This window comes from Ambystoma mexicanum, chromosome 6p (assembly GCF_040938575.1).
Source record: "Ambystoma mexicanum isolate Mex_15411 chromosome 6p, UKY_AmexF1_1, whole genome shotgun sequence".
In the NCBI taxonomy this organism is placed as follows: Eukaryota; Metazoa; Chordata; class Amphibia; order Caudata; family Ambystomatidae; genus Ambystoma; species Ambystoma mexicanum.
In genome coordinates, this window is record NC_090935.1 from 1,210,508,797 (window position 1) to 1,210,528,669 (window position 19,873).

At 45.5% G+C, this 19,873-nt stretch overlaps 1 protein-coding gene across 1 annotated transcript in view; it reads right to left on the reverse strand.

Annotated features, from left to right (window-relative positions):
* Positions 1 to 19,873, reverse strand: part of KIF27 (kinesin family member 27) — a 1,764,776-nt gene that overhangs the window by 169,855 nt on the left and 1,575,048 nt on the right. The window contains exon 16 of the mRNA XM_069625864.1: positions 5,609 to 5,807. Coding sequence (XP_069481965.1) covers positions 5,609 to 5,807 — 199 coding nt within the window. The remainder of the gene's footprint in view (positions 1 to 5,608; positions 5,808 to 19,873) is intronic.

The following is a 19,873-nucleotide window of genomic DNA, read 5'->3' on the forward strand; positions in this document are numbered from 1 at the left end:
GCAGAGGGTCTTAAACTTGATCAATGCAGCCACCGGGAGCCAGCGCAGGGATGGGACAAGTCTCTAGGTGCTGTTCCTATGGGCGCCATGGGCAAAGGTTCCGTGGGTAGAGCTGGTTGAGGATCAGTGGTCAAGGGGCAGAGCTTGAAGGGTGAGCCATGGCTGCAGAGAGTGACAAGGTGGCTGTGGCTGCAGGGAGCGATGAGGCCCAGGAAGAATGGGGTCAGGAGAATCCTTGACCTTTTCCAGATCAGCGGAGAAAGACTCTGGAGGCTCGCCTTCTGAAAGAGTGCCTGCATGCAAATGTTGAGCAGGTGGTAACGCTCTGGGTGAAACCTCTGATAGCAGGGTGAAGAGAGGTTTTGCTTTGGTTCGCCTTGGGAGACAGGAGGGAGCTGGCGGCATCTCCTTGTCCACACTCGCACCCATGGGGAATGAGGTGATGACAGGGGCCTTTGGTGTCATCGGAGCCAAAGATGGGCCAGCTTAGGGCAGCCATGGATGCAGAGCAACTTTGTGCACAGTTACTGTAGTCATCGACGATGTCGTTGATGCTGCCATCGACAGGACAGTCGATGTAGTAGTGGTGGACGTCATCGAGACGGTAGACCGAGGAGCCGTTGACGAGGTGGTAGATGAAGATTTCGGTCAATGGGCCAGTCGCGATGTCCTGGTCGGTAATTCTCATGGAGACTTGAGCTTCAATGACAGAATGCAATCATGGACGTGACCCTTCGGATTAATGCCCATGGACGGTGCTCTGCCTGTCGCTGCTGCACAACTCGCCAGTGGAGAGGTCATCAAGTGTATGTTTTTCCGATGATGAGGCAGCCAGAGTTGTGGCAGTGGGACCTGCAGTCGTAGATGGAACCTTGGGAGCCATCAACAGTGATAAAGTTGGAGAGCGGGACTTCTTGTACTTTTTAGCCGTCTTCCCCTGTGAAGCATCCTCTCGCCCTCTTAATAGAGGGAGTATGCTCAACGAATCTGCAGACGCGGGTAGAGGCATGACTATACACTGAGGCCATGTCAGAGACCTTGGCGCCTTCCTCCAGCCAAGTGACCAACCTTTTGTGATGATCCCACCGAGTTTTGGAGGAGAAGGACTGGCAAATGGAACAGTAGTCCCGATAGCAGTGTGGGTGAAGCCAGTAGATGCATTTGTCATGCCGATCATTGACAAAGACATTCTTCAGGTTGCACTTGGAGCAGACCCTGAAGAGACTCTTCTTGCTGGCATCCGCCATGCCGCTTGGTGAAGGCCCAAATCTAAGGCGAAGCCCTCACTCGAAGAAAATAAGATCCAATGATGGAATAGATCTTCGGCCATGGCCACTGCACATGGTACACCCATACTTTCTTCCCAAGTACCCATTGGCCCTCTGCGTAGTAGATGTGATCTCCACAGTTTAAAACATTTTTTTAAACTCCAAAGTCCTGTAATGTCGATTCGCCTGATAACGGAAAAACCGAGCGGAAATTGTTTGCCGGCCCCTCTGAAGGCAAAGCACCACGAGAGATAAATAAATGTTTTTGGGAACGGACCCTCCCCAAATCCCTCCTCTGTCGAATATTTTAAAAACTACTTGACGGATTTATCCCAAACAGGTCTCCAAAATCAAGTCAACACTTTGTGCCCACGTTTTTCCCTATTTGGTCCAAATCCATCCAGCAGTATTTGCGCTACAGCTTCCCACATTTTGCACTTTTTCTCTATGGAAAAATGAATGGGAGCATTCCGAAAACAGCATTTCTGTGTTTCCTTAATACCTTTTTCAGTTTTAAATGAGTATGTCCCAAAATATTAATCTTGGGGGAACATGCGACAATCCTTTTGTTTGGAAAATGTCACCCAAACCTGTCCAGTGAGTCAAGTTATTGGCAATAGAATTTTGTGAAAAGTCTATGTACCAGGGTTTCATCTTAACTATAGGGTGCAGACCGCCACTCTATAATATATACAGAGCGGCGGTCTGTATCCTATAGACTGGGAAATCAAAGGCATCTTAGAAGAGGATGACTGTAGGTTTTTGTTTAAAAACCATTCCACAATCTCTAGAATGTTTCAGAAAAATAATTTTCTCAATAAATTCGGAAAGCTTGCATACAAAAAGAAATATTCCACAGTACTATTTCGACCCAAACTATCAGAATTGCACATTACCGGCATCATAGATTAAAAAAATGTCACTCTGATCACGTTTTCAACAGCTTTTAACGTGGGGTTTTCCCACAGAATATTTTTCCGTCCCAAATATCTCAAAATTGGCTGCTTTGATTTAACATTTTATGCAATCGCCTAGATTTCATCTGCAATAGGTGCACTGAAAAAAGTTTGGAAAATCGACAATTTTGTGATATTAACATTTGAAATGTATCTATACTTGGTGCATGTACGGAGAGAAAATGAACTGTATTTGGTACTGTCCCGTTGCTTCAGTGTGGGGAGGCAGGCTGGGCACATGTGATTCTAAGCAAATTCCAGCCACAGAACATTTTGTAGCTTATTTTATTGAATACCTCACTTTGATTTGTGCATGGCGCTGTAGACCCATACGTAACTTAATGCAAGGGTCTGAAACATTTGACTTTTAAGATGTTTTGACAACAACTCCCATTGGCACCAGCCAGCATAGTCTACGGTGAAGGATCATGGGCGTTGTATTCCAAAACATCTGCAGAGCCAAAGGTTAGAGAACCTTGACTGAAGTGTATACAATCCATCTTGTTAAAAACAAGCCCCATTTTGGCAGCAACTGCCCATGAAAGACATACAAGTCACACATTGCTAGTCCACTGTAGGCGCCCTAAAATTAATCCAAGTGTTTAATGATAATAATATGAAAATACTAAAGCATACTTTTCTCCTCTCTGCGCTATGGAGCTCACCGCTAAATTATCTGTGTGCAGTCATTTTTTGTGTGCACGTTGAGAGATGCATATTTAAACTTTTATTTCAAATTCAATACACTGTTAGGAGACAACAATATTGTCACAATGCGTTCGTTGTTACTGTGACAGCATTCCATCTGCACGCCATCCTAAACATTTTTAATTTTTGCTATACAAAATGACAGTTTTCCCTCTTAGAAAGTGAGCCCTGCGGACCAGGTCTCACTTTCCAGCGATCCGTGCTCTTGCTGGGCCTATCTACTGCCATGCTAGCAGCTGCCATGTGATTTGGCAACATTACAGCTACCCTACAGAGTAAACTGCATTCCTCAAAAAGTCTGCTGAAGCCAAGTTCATGTTTGCAGCAATGGGGCTACAGTCTGGCTAAGGTCCTCAGCCATTGAGGTGAAGATAAAGCTTTCCAAGGAAGAATGAAGACCTGCCCTCTTTCCCCATCAACCGCAGTGGAACATAACATTTTGTGTGACCTGCTGTTCGAGCAGGCCTTTCTGCTGCCTAGTCACTGGTACCCAGGATGCCTACTGGAAGTGCCCTGCAAGTGCTCTCTGCAGCCTTCCTCGCTGGAAAGGACAGAATAAGAACTCACCTAACCCATTGTGAGCCTGGACAGGGTCCCACAGCAATCCAGGATGAAAGAAACAGCGTTCAGCTGTTTCTGAGCCACTGCAAGACCGACAGCACTGCCTGTGACATTTGACACTTTTCAAACTGCCTGAATCCTTTTTTGATATATGATATGATTGGTTATTTATAACGCGCTTAATACCCAGAGGTTTCTAAGCGCAGACCCGGGGATCGAACCTGTGTTGCTCTGTGTCGTCTTGCTTCCAAGGCGAGCGCGTTGCCCCTCAGCTATCCTCCCATTTGAACCTTCAACTGAACCTCAAACTATCTGTTCTTTAGTGCCTTCGAACTGATCGCATCTATAGAATCGCAACGCATCGTTGGACCCAGCCGATAGTCTCAATGTCAACTGAGCCCATTGGTAAGCGCCTGAATTGACTGTTGTGATGCAGACTAGACCCGCTGGAAAGTTCCCAGAAGCCAAGTTCGAGACAGTCGAGCCTAAAGAACAAGACTGAAAGATACCTTAAGTGGCTCTGTCCCCCTATCCTGGTTTTAAGGGCCTTGGGTGACTCCCTCTTTACCTTTTAAAGACACACTTGAACAATGCTACAAAGACAATTGCCTGTTTGTCCCTGTCTTCATACCCACAGTGCCCCTTTCATCCAAATATTTGCATATGCAGTGTATTCCTTTGCAGAGGTAGGTTTCTTAGTGTTTTCAAAAGTTTGCTTGCATATTTAGCTTAATTAAAGACTCATATTTTCAATAGAAACATGATTGGACATTTATGTTATTTTGGTACCTGTTGTTTGGAAGCTTCCTTACTGGCTCAATCCCTCTCTTGAAAAGTACACCCTACTCTTGGCCCATTTTAACTTAAATAGGCAAAGAAGGAGGCGCACCATTTACGTTGCACCTGTTTCACCCTTATGATTAAGAGCACTTCTGGTTTAGTAGTAGTATGGGGCAGAGTAGGATTTTAGAAACCAATACTTTTCCCTGTACTCCTGCAGAGCAGTAGTCATTTTGTCACAGTTCTGATCAGGGAACTTCATGTGTAAATTGTGTGCAGAATTTGATAGGTTGTGCTTAATTAAAAGTATAAAATAAATAACCAATTATTATTTGAACAATGCTGTCCTGATAAGACAACAGAAAGGAACTTCAGTGTTTTACCTGATTGAGAATTGGAAATGTTCAAAGCACTGAAATGCGGTTTGGCAAGCACAGCTCTGCAGACAGTAAATCAGGACTGACGAAATTCCAAACTCATCTATTGTGGACGGAGTATTTTGATTTGATCGTAAAACGTGCTCACGTGTTGTTACAATAACGAATCTATTGAAAAGGGTGATTTCATTGTCTGTGAGGGCATTTAAACGTCTCTTTGTGGGAGGATTAAGAAACGTGTTGAAAAATGTTTGGTTTAAAATGATGCAACATGCATTTCACTAAGAAAATAAAGTGCTATGTGAATTAAACCAAATGGATGCGTGTTTTTTTGTAATCAATACTGAGCTTTTGAATTAAACTACTGCATGTGAATGCATTCATCTGTGTTCTAAACATTGAGCCACCTGCCCGGAAGTGAAGCCACATTCATTCGTTCATCCATCCATCTGTTTATTTAAATATATTGACTGATTCATTATTACATTCTTTCACTCGTTACTGCACCAATAGCCAGGCAGCTTTGTGGTAAACCCCTCCCACATCACACTGCCTTCACACACACTGTGCATCTCCGGTTACGTCACTGGCGACATGCGTCATACTGTATGCTAGAATCGCTTTCTGTATCAATGTGAAAGGGCTCACCTCAGCTGCTTCAAGGAGGGGGGAAAACGAATGCAGTACCGTACACACACCAGAACTACTGTGGGATCTTAATGCTGTGGCAATGGTGTTTTCATTACCCCATAGTGCTGCCTCCAAGTCGGCAAATGTACTCTTCACCGCATCTGTCCGTTAACCATGCCCTTTACATCTTGCCCCTTATAGTACTCAGGTATGCAGTACTCTGGGGGCTGGCCCTACCAACATCTTTGACATGCCGTGCAGAAAACCTAGCAAGCAGTTAAAGGGCAGAGAGTAAATCTTGCACAGAAAGCAAGAGAGGTGCCACTACCTTTGAAGTGCATCAATAGTAACTGCATCTTTTGCTCATGCTCCTTCTGCTGCATGGTCAGCCGTCGGTCACACTGCATGGTCAGCCGCTCCAGCGCAGATTCCAGCTCCCGAACTATGTTCTCTTGCTCCATCACTCTGATGCCCATCTCCTCTGAATGCAGCTGGAACTTACGCTCGGATTCACGGAGGCCAACAACCTGCAAAATACAAAACGCAGATGTGCGCTTTTTCATTTGATCAAATCCGGTACATCGTGGCAGAAAGCTCACTCAGTCTGACAAGTATGACGTTAGGTATGATAAAGCAACCCGTTTTAAAATGAACTCCTAAAACAATACATGGCATTTCTGAGGAAAAGGTGAAGACCTTTAGGGTAATGTCGGTTCTGATTGATACGTGGCTTCCTCTGTGGATCACTTGATCTTTTCAAGTGTCCCAGTTTCCATGATTGGAATTTGGTGGTACATTTATCAGTTGCGCTCTGACAGTACTAGAGGGTGCGACCTGCATCCCACGACACCTCACAGGCGGCGTGCAACTCAAAAAGGAAGCGGCACACAGTCAGAGCCCGGCAGTCCCATGCGACCCTCCAAACAGAGATTGTCCCGTAACTTTCCAGGGTTTACTAAGTAAAGGTGGGTGATAAAGAATCTGGAGGGGAAACCAAGTGTCTATCAGACCATTATCGTCAGGTACATAACATTTTCTTATAATCGATATTGTTTCCTCTGCGGGTTCTTAAGAATTTGAGAGCTTCCCCTAGCAATGCCCTGCCAATTCTGGATGGAGCAGCCTCGCATAGACACAACTGAAAGATATGCGAACCACAGACCTCTCAAACAGACAGGCATTGATGCCCAGGGAATGTATGGCTAGATTACCAAATATCTAGTCTACTTAAGTCTTGAACTAGAACCTGTCCGAATGTTTTCTAAAAATGGTGTTTAATGTATTTTGAATGATAAGTAAACACACATAACATTTATAAATCTTTTGAAGTAACACACAAAGCAGTGCGCTTGGTCAATGTGCCTGTGAAATACACAACAGCTACCATTTTGAATGTAAAACACCAATTTTGATTCTGTGACACTCCATTATAAACACTGGAAATCCCTGCGTAACTCTGGGGACATCTAGCGAGGTGAGTAAGGGGACCAGGTGCTACCCTGAGATAGTGGATGGATCAGGTAGCAGTATGGGAGGATCTCTAGTCACCTACCCTTGGACCATGCCATTAGTCACATGACCATCACATGAGGCAAATAGCGGCTAGTTCTGTACTCTGGGGAAGGTTGGCATGCAAGTCTGCAGTGGTTCAATGCTTCCCTGTCCTTTACTAAAGGCCTTTCAACCACCCAGGGATGGTTAGAGTTGCTGACACTTTACTTTTAAAAGAAGGGAACAATCCGACTGCCACTGATTGTGGTCATTTTCTAAATACAGCAGTTCTTTTCAAGAGTATCCGTGACGTTATTTAGAACAAGAAAACAATGGAAAATTAATGTCTGAGTATCAGAATTGAATGTATTTCTAGCCATTGAGCTAGACGAAGTTTGTACAACCCGTACCGTAGGCCTACCTGCCTTGGCCCACATTGTTGCTATTATTGTGATTCCCTGTGTAGAGGCGTATTTGTAAACAGGTTTGCACCCCAACCTGCACTTATAGGCAACTGACTGTAAATTAAAAAGATTATATTTCATATTAAATAAAGCCCACTCACCAACATGGGCCTCATTACAAGTCTGCCAATCCGGAAATAAGGATGCCGGCAACAACGTACTGGCACCCTTTCTGGACCGGCAGGCTACAACTCTGCTTTCCGGGCCTCTGCGCACGGCAGGTCTGACCTGCCCGGCGCAACGGTGCCGGAAAGCAGAGTTGTCACAGAAGCACTGGCACCGTGGGACTCCACGGGAATGGGGGCTTACCAAATCCACTACCTTACTTCCCGCTGCACCTGGATTTGTAATGTCCAGGTGGCACCGGGAAGTCAGGCGGCAGATTCAGTGTTACAAGGACGGCGGCAACCTGCCGGTAGCACCGGCAGGTTACCGCCGTCATCGCAATGAGGCCTCACGTCCCATTAAGAGACTGAAAGACAGCCGTGATAGACTTCACTGTCTGAGAAAGGCGCTTAAAGTGTCAAAAGAAAGGCAGAATGGGCCTCATAAGTTTGCCGGAGGTAAATACCAGGATACCAGCAAATGCTATTACCATTTCTGGCACTCTGCCAGATTACGACTGCCGGAGTAACGGTGTAAATCCCATAGGATTGGCTGTCATTACCGGCACCAGCAATACCGGTGCCGGTAATAACAGGGTTTTCTGCTGGTAAGGAGCCTGCCTTACCTCTAGTTTTTAGCTGGAGATAACTCAGATGCCTCACCGGCAAACCTGTAGTCGTCCAGTCCGGTTAAGTGCAGATATACGTTAATATCGGCACTTTAATACCGGACCGGGCGATTTATAATGAGACCCAATCTATCAGATTTCTCCACCTGTTCCAAGTAGCAACGACCCGTTCAAAGCCTCAGAGGCAAGAGAGGGATGCCTACATGACTTGCACTGTGAGCTCGTGAATGATTCAAAAGCAGACGGAATTCGTTCTGCAAGCAACATAAGGCACTGCGAGGAGAGTGAGTTTTGAGTGATTTATAGCACATGGCCACATACGGTGAGGATGCGATAACACATGACCAAAAGAAGCAAAGATGTGTAAGCCAATGTTGTTGCTCACGCCTAATGAGAAAAAAAAGTATAACGTCACAGGACTGAAAATAGTCGGGTGTAACAAACTGTTAGCCTACTTCAAAGGATCTCAGATATATAAAAGGGGAATGTGTCACTTGTTCTGGGGTTCCTTCAGACAGACACGGATACTCTGTTGGACTGTTAGCATGTATTAAAATAAACTCACTCTGCCCCTGTTGCAAAACGTAAATCGCAAAGTAGAGTTTCTTTGCTTTTACAATTTGGTGCTGTGATCTCAGAAGGCAACGCCCGGCTAAGAGAGCAGCAAAATTGTAGACTGCTCCTCTCCAAAGTCCTGGCACCAACCGTAGAGATACGAGGCCTTTTAAAATGTCTATCAACGTATCAGAGAAGGGTTCCCTGTAAGAAATAAGTAACTTAACTGTAATTTTGTTCTCCATCATTGGTATCTTTCAAAGATTCACATGCTGTGAATATTCACATTCGTTAGGCTGGGAAACCTCGGTAACAGATCAGTTTAAACTTTAACTGAATTTCAGTCACTTTTGTACTCTAGTATAGTCACTTTTGGGTCATACAGCCCAGAGCCAATTGGAAAGGATCCCTTCAGATTTTGGCATAGCGTATGTGAGTGGCAGCATGAGCCAAGAAAAGCCAAGCGGGATAGGCGGGAGGGTCGCATGTGAATCTATGTAAGATACCAATGCTGGAGAACAGGAGTTACAGGTAGTAACTTATTCCTTCTCCAGCATTGGATCTTTCATAGATCTCACATGCTGTGAATAGATTACAAAACAGTACCATATAGCGAGAACGGGCGGAGGAAAGGTCCTTGTAAGAAAACAATTACCACTGGACCTCCTAACCTCAAGCAACCAGGTTACTAAGAACAGAATGGCCAGCACTGGACTCTGCAGCAGAATCCCAGTCGACACAGTAGAACCTGGTAAATGTGTGCACAGACCTCAACGTGGTTGCCCTGAAAATGTCCAGCAGGGGTGTTCCAAAATGGAAAGCCGCTGGGGCAACTACTTCTCTGCTAGAGTGTGCTCTGGGTTTTCCTGGAAGAGGCCTGCCAGCTTGCTGGTGGCAAATTGAGACGCACGCTGATGTTCACCTGGAAATGGAAGGCTTGGAGAGTGTTTTCCCTGCTTCCAGAGAGACCAAACATCTCAAAGCGCTGAGAGGTTTGACAGACAGACTTTGTGGGGTGATATAATACTTCAGAGCCTGCACAACGTCTAAAGAGTGTAAGGACGTTCAGCTCGAGAGGTTGGAGAACCGAAGAAAACTGGAAGCACCACAGGTGAATGGAGGTGAAAAGTGGAAGGCAGCTTAGGCACAAATGTAGGTTTAGTGCGCATGAGGACCATGGATTTGTGAAATGATAAGTAGGGTGCATTCGTGGAAAATGCTTGTATCTCGCCGACTTTATAGGAGGATGTTATGGCTACCAAAAAAGCAGCTTTCTAAGAGACATACTTGAGAGTAGCTTTGTGCATTGGCTCAAAGGGAGGTTTCATAAGCATGGACAGGACTACGTGGAGTTCGCAGGCTGGGGCTGGTCGCCTGACAGGGGGGGAAGGAACAAAACATGCCTTTTAGGAATTCCTTCATTAGTCTGTGGGACCAGAGGGAAGGAGCGCCAGGTGAACCCTTGTACCTAGGGATGGTGGCCAAGTGTACTTTAATAGAGAAGAGCACTAAACCAGCTTGCACGAAAGACAGTAAGTATGGTACTATGTCCTGTGGCTGGTTGGTGTGGTGCTGTAATTTGCAGGCTTTGCCCCAGATTCAAAACCTCTTGCATTTGCTCTTGTAACAGGCCAGTGTGGAGGGAGCGCGGGCAAGTGCCAGGACCTCCTGGCAGTCTTGTGGAAGCAGGATTGAACAAAATTCTAGGAACACAGGATCCAGGCTATCAGATTGAGTGAGGTCGGGTCATGATGAAGCACTTCTTCCCTGTTCCTCAAGTCGTGGTGAGGGTACATTCTGATCAGAGTCGCTGATGAGAGAACAAGAAGGTCTGAGTACCAAAACTGTCTCGGCCATGTAGGGGTCACTAAGATTAGTTTGCACCAATATAGTCTGAAGACGCTTGTCACTCATGTCAGCAGAGGGATGGGTGGGAACGCATACAGAAACTTCCCCTCCCATGGGAATGCAAAGACTTCCCCAGGGCTCTTGGGGTAGTGTGAGAAACCTGAAGGTGTCTTAATGACTAGTCGGCGGGGATTGGTTATCCAGGTAGCCAGGACATGGCCATCGCTATTGGATCCAGTTCCTGGGGGTGGACCATTGTGGGAGAATCCCCTGGATGGGGGGTTCTCAGGGAGTGGAAGTGGGACTGACAGGTGAGACGCGGTACACCCTTCCTTATAACACCCTTTCCCCATCCTACCCCTGTAGGATATTCAGAAACTCTAGCTCTCCTCCCCCCCTTTCCCGACACAAACACATTTTTACAGTGAAAGACAATGGACTAAAACCAGGGGCGTTTAACTGATATGTCCCAACATGAGGGCCAGGTAGAGTAAGACAATTGACGATAACTGCACACACCTGATGGCCCTTTCCCTTCCCCACAGGGATAAAAGGTGGAGCATGAGCGCACATGGAGAGCAAGCCAACTGTACGAGGAAGCAGTCATTCCAGGACGACAGTTCAAATGGAGCAGAAAGGCGGCTAGACCTGTAAGGACGTCTAGAAGGGAATTGCCCTTGCCCTTTTCAACCAGACCCGCGGAGCCTGACAAAATAAACATAAGACAGGGAATCACAGCTGGCGAATTGTGTGGCGGATGTCAACGGGATGTGAAACCCTCCCGCACTGATAGCCAAGGCGGGGAGACAGGGTTGCCATCGCGGTACCGTCCTTGACTCCAGCGCCAAACAAACGCTACGAATACAACACAGCCAGTGAGTCGGAAAAACCTGATAGGAACCGCACTGTGTTTAAACTCAAGCTTGCAGTGGCAACATTTAAGAAGATTAAAAGACTGAGGTCTTTTTGTTTATGTACTTGGAATCAGAGTTAGAGTGGTCCGGCGCCACGTGGGCGCTCATTCGAAGGACCAACTGATGCCCTGCTCCTGAACAAGGGGAATGTGTAAAACTGGGAAATCGAAGTGGTCCTGCAGCAGGTTATCCCGTGCATAGCCGAAAGTCTTTGGTTGTCGTAAAAACTACAGGTACCAAGAGGCCTTAAGGGAGGCCGGCGTTAGATGTCAAAGTGGTCATACGAGGGTCAAGCCAAACCCCCCCTTGTACAGTCGAAAGTCTTGGCATGTAGTGAAGGCAAAGTGAACTGTGTAGCTGGCAAACGTGAACCCGACTGAGCGATGCCTGCAAAGTGGGGTGAATAGTAACCCACCCGTGAACATTGTGTTGACAACAGTGAACCCGGCTGAGGGATGTCCAGACTGAGAGGTTGTTTAAAAAGACATTGAGACTCGTGAATACAACAACGGAAATTCTGCTGAGTGAAAGGCCATAGTGAACCCGACGGAGAGAGGCTAACACAGTGAGAGGATCAGAGCCCAGTTGAGGGGGGATCCAGGGGACGAAGAGTCCTCACCCTACAGAAGAAACCGGAAAGAAACTTGTTTTGTAAATCTGTTACATCAGACCCTCGAAAGAGACTTTTCAGGAAAGAAACATGGCCACCGAAGGTCCGGATAGCGCTACCAGAAACTGTAGCCTCGTACTGGAGAAGCCCAGGAGTGTTCTGTGCTCAAGAGTTCTGCCTTTTACTGTGCTAAAAACATGAGGAATGGAGACCCCGGCCATAGCATTGTGACTTATCAATTTGTGAACACTTTTCTTTTCTTACAAACACTAACCCACAATGTTTTATAACTTAGCGGTAAGGATTGGTAATAGTTTTTCTTTTTAGTATAGGCCCTTTTATTTTGACAAGACGCCACTAGGACTGCCTTATTATTATTTGATGGTCATAGCTTGCTCCCATCTTAGGTTTAGGTTAGGCATTTATCTCACCCATTTATACAGTTTAATAAACACCCTTGAACTGTGATCACTTGTGTCTGTCTTTACTGTTGCTACCATGAGTTCCTTACATATGGTGTGAGAGAGGGATATGACTCAATTGAAACTAATTGGGGAATCCTACAATTTCAAAAACATAGTCAGAGAGCTTCCAACCATTCTGTGGCCACCAAGGAATCAATAGGTTTTGATATCTGTAGCAGTAGGGAAGCTATTATTCCCCCTGGCAAAAGAGGAATGATTCCTACAAACTTGGTCCTGATACCCCTCCTGAGTGCTATATAAGATTGGCCCCCAAAATCTGGCCTAGCATGGAAGTTCGGGATAGACGTCTTAGCAGGCGTCATCGATCCAGACTACCGGGGAGATGTGAAGGTTCTCTTACAGACGCATGGTGAGATCTCTTTTGAAGTAAGTCGGGGAGATCAAATTGCCCATGGAATTTTGAAAAGGGCTCAATTTCCTCAGTTTGAATAAAGCAAACCAGATGAAACAGAAAGAGGTAGGTACCTTAGGCTTTGGGGAAGCTGATAAACCTTTTAAGATCGAAGAAAGGAAGGGAGAAGAGCCCACCATCTACCCCGACCTAGCCTTCGCCCAACAAAATTATCCAGCTCTCGTGGAAGCTTTTCTACAAGCTATTCCGGGAAAGGACAAGGCTTAGAGAAAGGGAGCCCTTCTTTTCTTAAAACAAGGATTACTTTATAGAAGAGAGACATCTACGGAAGGCTTAGTAAAAACACAGTTGGTAATACCCAAGAACCATTGAAAGGTTGTGCTGGAGATTGTGCATTCCCATCTTACCAGGGGGCACTTAGGGTAATCTAAAACCCAGGCACATATTAGTGGGAAATTTTACTGGCCAGGTATCCATGCCGACATTAATACCTTTATCCAAACATGCGAAATATATCAAAAGATCAGCAAACACATCCCATTACCTGCCCCTCTGAACCCATTACCGATCATAGGAGTCCCTTTTTCAAGAATCGGAATGAAAGTCTTCCAAAAAGTGCAACTTTTGGTACGACTCCGATCTGGCTGTCCTTAAACGCAAGCGTAGGGCAGCTGAGCGGAAATGGAATTCATCGGGTGGACCCTCTGACAAACTGGCCTGCCGCCTCCTTCAAAGGCAATATCGACTCTGGATCCACACCAAGAAAAGAGTCTTTATTCAAGCATGCATCTCTGTGGCATCAAACACAACCAAACTTTTCAAACTCTGTAAAGAACTGGCCAATCCTGCAGCAGCCTCCTCTTCTGTCACACCCACCCAACACCTTTGCTCGGCCCTGGCTGCACACTTCACCGTAAAAACCCAAGGCATCCTTTCCTCCTTCTCCTCTACCAACACCTCTGGAGCCTCCCTTGGCCCTCCCCACCACTGGTCCTCTCTTCTCTCACTCCCAACACACCTGATGAGGTCGCCAGCCAAGTCCGGTCTCTGAAGGCTTCATCCAAAACAGGTGGACCCCTGCCCCTCCAAAACCATTAAAGACAACATTCACTCTCTCGCTCCAGCCTTGGCTGATCTCTGCAATCTCTCTTTTGCCAGTGGAGTTTTCCCAACTTCTCTTAAGCACTCCCTTGTGCACCCTCTACTTAGGAAACCCTCTGCTGACCCCTCCATTCCGGCAAACTACCACCCTATCTCTTTCACCCCTTTCCTGGGCAAACTCCTGGAGAAGCTGTCCCTAAACTCACCCTGCACACTGAAACTGCTGGTTGCTTCCACGACCATCAGTCTGGCTTTAGAGCATCCAGAGGCACATAAACTGCTCTTCTGAACACTTGTGAAGACCTGCTCTTAAATCTCGACACTAACTCTCCCTCTGTCCTCATTCTTCTTGGCCTCTCCTCTGCCTTTGACACAGAAAACCACAACATCCTGATTTCACATCTGCATGACGCCCTGGGAATCACAGGTTAGGCTCTGGCCTGGTTAACCTCCTTCCTTTCCGACTGCCCATCTCAGGTGGGACTTGGGTCTTTTCTCTCTACTATCACGCTTTCAACCTGTGGCGTTCCCCAGGGTTCTAACCTATCCCCCTTATTCTTCAATGTCTACATGGCTGCCCTTGCACATGCAATTGCCACTTTCATCTCTAACTTCCAGTGTTATGTGGATGACACGCAACTCTCCTTCAGGCTATCCTCAAACACCTCCTCTTCCTTGCTCATATCTGTCTGTCTGTCTGTCCACAATTCAGTCATGGTGTGCTACAAAAGACCTCTGCCTCAATGCCAGGAAGACAGAGATCGTTCACATTGGGACTCCTGCTCCCGCTTTCCCACTCTCACTCTGGCCGGCCTCCCTTGGCCCTGTAACCGCACCCACCTTCGAGGCAAAAAAACCTTGGGGTCATCTTCGACTCCAGTCTCATCTCTAAAAAGTCCAACTACCAGCTACACCTCCTCAGAGGTACTCTTCCTTTTCTCACCTTCCCCCAGCGAATCACTGTCTCCAGAGCCCTGATTCTCTCAAGGCTGGACTGCTTCAACAGTCGCTTTCTCAAACCCCTTGCCTCTGCTCTGCGCCCTCTGCAACTCATTGAGAACAGAACCGCGAGACTTATCCTTGGCCTCAAGTCCAGGGACCAGATCTGTCCGGTGCAGAAATCCCTCCACTGGCTCCCTGTGGCTGCAAGGATCAAGTTCAAGACCCTCTGCATTGCCCACAAGCCTTTCTGGGGCCTGGGACCTACCTATCTGCAACGTTGCCTACCTAAATACTGTCCTTCCCAAGCCCTCCGCTCATCTACCTCCAACCTTCTGCAAGTGAGTCGGTTCTCCAAGCAGAGATCTGGAGGGAGATCTTTATCCTCTGCAGGGGCCTCCCTCTGGAATAGCCTCCGTGCTGCACTCCGTCTTGAGCCTGATCTCCTTAAATTCTGGAAACTCCTTAAGACATTCTTCTTCTCCTCTTCCTTCTCCCTCCCTCTACCCTGCTAACCTTTCGCTCCGATCTATCCCTCTCTCCCTCCTTTTGTGTGCAGCCTGCGGACTAGCCGCCTGGTGTACCTCAGAGTCTTACAGGTCCCTGGCACCCTCACCAGTCTTCTTGCACTTGCCTCATCGTTACTGCACTTGGTAAATGACCCACCCCAGCTTCTTACTGACTGGCCGCACTTGGTACCCTCCCCCAGCCCCCCGACCCTCTGAACTTGTCCCCCGTCTCCAGCACCTGTCTGCGCACTTGCACGATCTGAATGCACCATGCCTTGAAGATTGTCCATCTTTTTTTCCCTCGTCTACCCTCCTTGCATGGTGGCGCCTCAATGCACTTGGAAAAACTGCAGAATTGTCATCAGACCCATTTGCTGTTAACTACAACATTAATTGTATTATATGCACTTGTTCCATGCACCCACTCTGCCCGTGCAGACTTGTATAATTCAGAAATTCAAGGGCTCTGAATGACTGTTTTTTCCCCTTGTTCCCTCCCTCCTTGAGCGCTTTGAAACACTTGTTTTTTGTATAGGCGCTTTACAAATAAACCATACCATACATAGTTGGGCATCTAGAAACATCCAAGCTAGACAAGAAATACGTCCTTGTAATTGTGGACTATGCGACCTGATATCCTGAAGCATTCCAAACGCAAAACAATAACACACAGCAAATCCTTAAACATCTTCTACCGTATTTCTCCAAGGTCGGCTTTCCCAAGTGAAATACTAACAGACCAGGGTTCGAATTTTATGAGTAAGCTTATGGCAGAAGTCAAAGAGCTACTCCACATTCCAAACTGTTTACCATCCCAGTCTTGAAACACGGACCAAGAAGTCTACAAAAGCTTGGCTCAGAGGATGACTTTCAATAGCTTGGGAGAAAGATTCAGTAAAAGCCTTAAGTAAATTTTACAAGAATTGGTAAAGACAGGAAAGACTAGGATCAAATGATCCTGTGGGCACTATTTGCAGTAAGGAAAACTCCTCAGGCCTCCACAGGTTTCTCCCCTTTTGAACTGCTCTATCGTAGAGAGCCTAGAGATGTCCTGGACATGCTCCGGGAAACCTGGGAAGAACGAGAAGAGACACCCAGTCCCATCTTGCAAACCGCCACCAGAATGCGAGAACATATGAAATTGGTTTGAGATCTATTTTGTAGTCATATGCAAAAGGCCCAGAGCCAACAAAAATCTACTTACGACAAGGTGATTTTAAGATTATTCTCCATAGGACAAAAAGTTCTAGTCCTATTGCCCACTTCAGAAAACAAACTTGTCTCCAAGTCGCATGGATCCTATGAGATAGTAGAAAGAATGGGAACCTGTGCTTATAAAGTAGCCCAACCGGACAGAAAACAGAAGGTCCATTTGCATCACGTAAATCTCTTGAATAAGTGGAAAGAGAGCCAGTCAGCCACCCATGCCAAAGTATTAGCCTGTGTGGTTCCAGAAGAGATAGATAACTTTGAATTAATTCCTCCGGAGCTATCCATCCAACAACAAGACAATCTAAAAGATGTATTTATCTCATTTACCAATGTGTTTTCAGAAAAACCAGGAAGAGTAATAGGCACATACCACTATATTAGAACACCTAGGGGTAAAGTAGTTCATTTCAGACTCCCAGAAACCCGTAAACAGATAGTGATCGAGGAAGTCAACAAAATGTTGAAAGCCAATATCGTCAAGCCTTCTTCAAGTCCATGGTCCTCTCCTATCGCGTTGGTTACTTAACCTGACCGTTACTGGAGATTCTGCATAGACTGCCGACAAGTTAATGCTATTTCGGACTTCAATGCCTTTCCCATGCCACGCATGGATGACCTAATTGATAAACTTGGAGCAGCCACCTTTCTATCTGCCCTAAACTTAACAAAAGGGTACTGGCAAGTTCCTGTATATTGGCCAGATAAGGAGAATACAGCATTTTCAACGCTGCTAGCACTGTTTCAATTCAAAGTCCTCCCTTTCGGCTTACACAGCGCGCCAGCCACTTTCCAACGTCTCATGGATACCATCCTGCGACCCTATTCCGATTTCTGTGGCACTTATATTGACAATATCGTCATTTATAGTAAAACTTGGGAGGACCATCTCTTTCATCTTTATACCATCACAAAAGTCCTCAGAGGGTCTGGCATAACTGCTAACCCAGCTAAATGCAGACTGCTCACTCAGCCATAAAATACTTCAGCTTTTTTGTAGGGAATGGGAGTGTACAGCCTCAACATGAGAGAGTAAAAGCTGTCTTGGATACACCAACCGCCAAGACCAAATGAGATCTTAGAGCTTTTCTTGGGTTAATAGGATATTACTGTAGGTTTATCCCCAACTTTTCGGACAAAATAGCTAGGCAAACAGAAAAACTTAAGAATGCCGAACCCCAGAAACTTCATTGGAATGACAAGGATGATACATGCTATAACACCTTAAAACAGACTCTGTGCCAAATCCAATCCTGAAGGTAGTCGACATCTCTAAAGAGCTCATATTACAGACGGATGCCTCCCTTACAGGGTTAAGAGCAGTCCTGTCCCAGATTTGCGATGGATTAGGACACCTCATCTTATTTGCTAGTAGCAAATCTTTCCCACGTGAAAAGAATTACTCTGGTTTTCACAAGCTATTATTAGTAAGAGAAGGGTTAGCAGACTCAAAGCCAGCCCGAGACACAGGAGGTGTGTTGCCATTTGAGTTTGAGTTGTTAGTGTGAGAAATCTGGGTAGGAATTGTTCCTTAACTAATTTCAGGAAGCTGGTGTCTTCCCAGTCCAAGATCGAGCTAGCAGTATATCACATTGATTGGCTGGGAGACTGCTGTGAAGCAGATTGGAATCTTGTGAAATATTCTAAACTGCCTTTCATTCAGATTACAGCCAGAGCAGGTTGCAGCAATCAGAGCTCCAGGAAATATTGAAGAAAGACTCTATACTGAAAACAGTTTGGTAACCAGAGAAGACAGAGAACCAGTAGAAGACAAGGGCACCATAGCAGAAGATTGAGATAAGTGAATTTATAGCAGAAATTGAGTGAAGTAAAGAAAGACATTAGTCTGTCAATTGACTAGAACGGAGATAAGTTGTTTAATGCTTAACTCAGAAGAAGATGTTGAAAATGAAAGAAAAAAGTCAGTTTTAAATGTTTTGAAGAAAAAGTTATTTTTACATTGAGACATTTTCTAAGTTGAAAGAAAGCATATTTTGTGCCAGTTTAAAAGGCACATGTGTTATTCAAGTATTCCATTGCGCTAGTTACTGGCGTGTTTGAACTAATGTATGCACGCGATCTAAGAAAGTGCAGAGAAGCCTTGCGCGAGTTCATACAAATTAACACTGCAAGTGATACCGGCATGTGCGCGTGATCAAAGACATTCCTATTGTGTCAAGCGCATGTTTCACTCACTAATCACAGCGAAAGTTCTGGCGGGTAACAGTGACCAATTAATGTTTTCTCGTGTGTTGAAAAGATAAATATAGGGCGCAAGTCCTTTTCGGAAGGAGTATCTCAACTCCCGTCAGCGCGGTGAGGATTTCTTTAGGCCTTTTCGACCTATTTTGAAGCAGGAAGCAAGGCAGAGAGAAATCAAAATGCCGCAAGAGTTTCTCCTGAGAGCCTGCAACGCAGCATCAACTGAATTCGCTACATTTACTCTCTAAGTAAATACACTGTGTTTTTATTTGTTGAGAACTAAAGAGAGTAAAGAAACGCAGACACATGGTAAAAGACTTTGTTCTTATTAATTTCTTAGTTATCTGATTTGAAAATTGCAAGCAGCAACTTAACTAATTTAGAAACAGGAATACAGAAAACAGTTTTACATGTGTCATTAAAGGAAAAGAGTCATCCTCAGCATCGATTGAAAAAGCCTTTCAGCAATTCAGCAAAGGCAAACAGGTAGTAGGAAAATCCTTGGGAAGATTGTAAGGGGCTGATTCATGGAATTACGTGCACCAAAAAACAGGCTTTGTGCGCCATTCTGCCCACAAATCCTTGTTTCACAAATGGGGATTTGCGAGCAGAATGGCGCACAAAGCCTGTTTTCGGCGCACATAATTCCATGAATCAGCCCCCAAGTGTGTAATAGTGGAACCATAAAGCAGTGAGTTTTTTAAAAAACATTTTGTATCTTTCCTTTTAGGTCACTTTAGCCGGAGTTCTCAGAAGCGAAAATAAGATAGCGAGGGCTTCAGGCAGAGACAAGACCTGTCTTTTGTTATTTTATCCACTTCCCCCTCGGGTTTGCTTGTTCAGCAATTTTAAATTCAAGGATTGTTGGACGGGCAGATCTAGGGGTCTGGAGGGCTAGCATCATCTACTCCTGCAGGAACAATAAGCTAGGATCTGACAGTTGGAACTAGAAGCCTGGGCCATTATACATCTTAGATACAACCTATTAGGAAGAAAATTCACACTCTTTTTTTATTTTTTATTATTGTTATAGATGATGTTAATCAACTTTTCAATATAGAAAACAAGTTACAAATTGAATACAAATTTATACATGTCGCATTTACAATTTACAATTTAGCTTCTCCTCTAACATTTAGAAATCACCATTCGTCACATTGCATTTTGTTACTGCTTGTTGA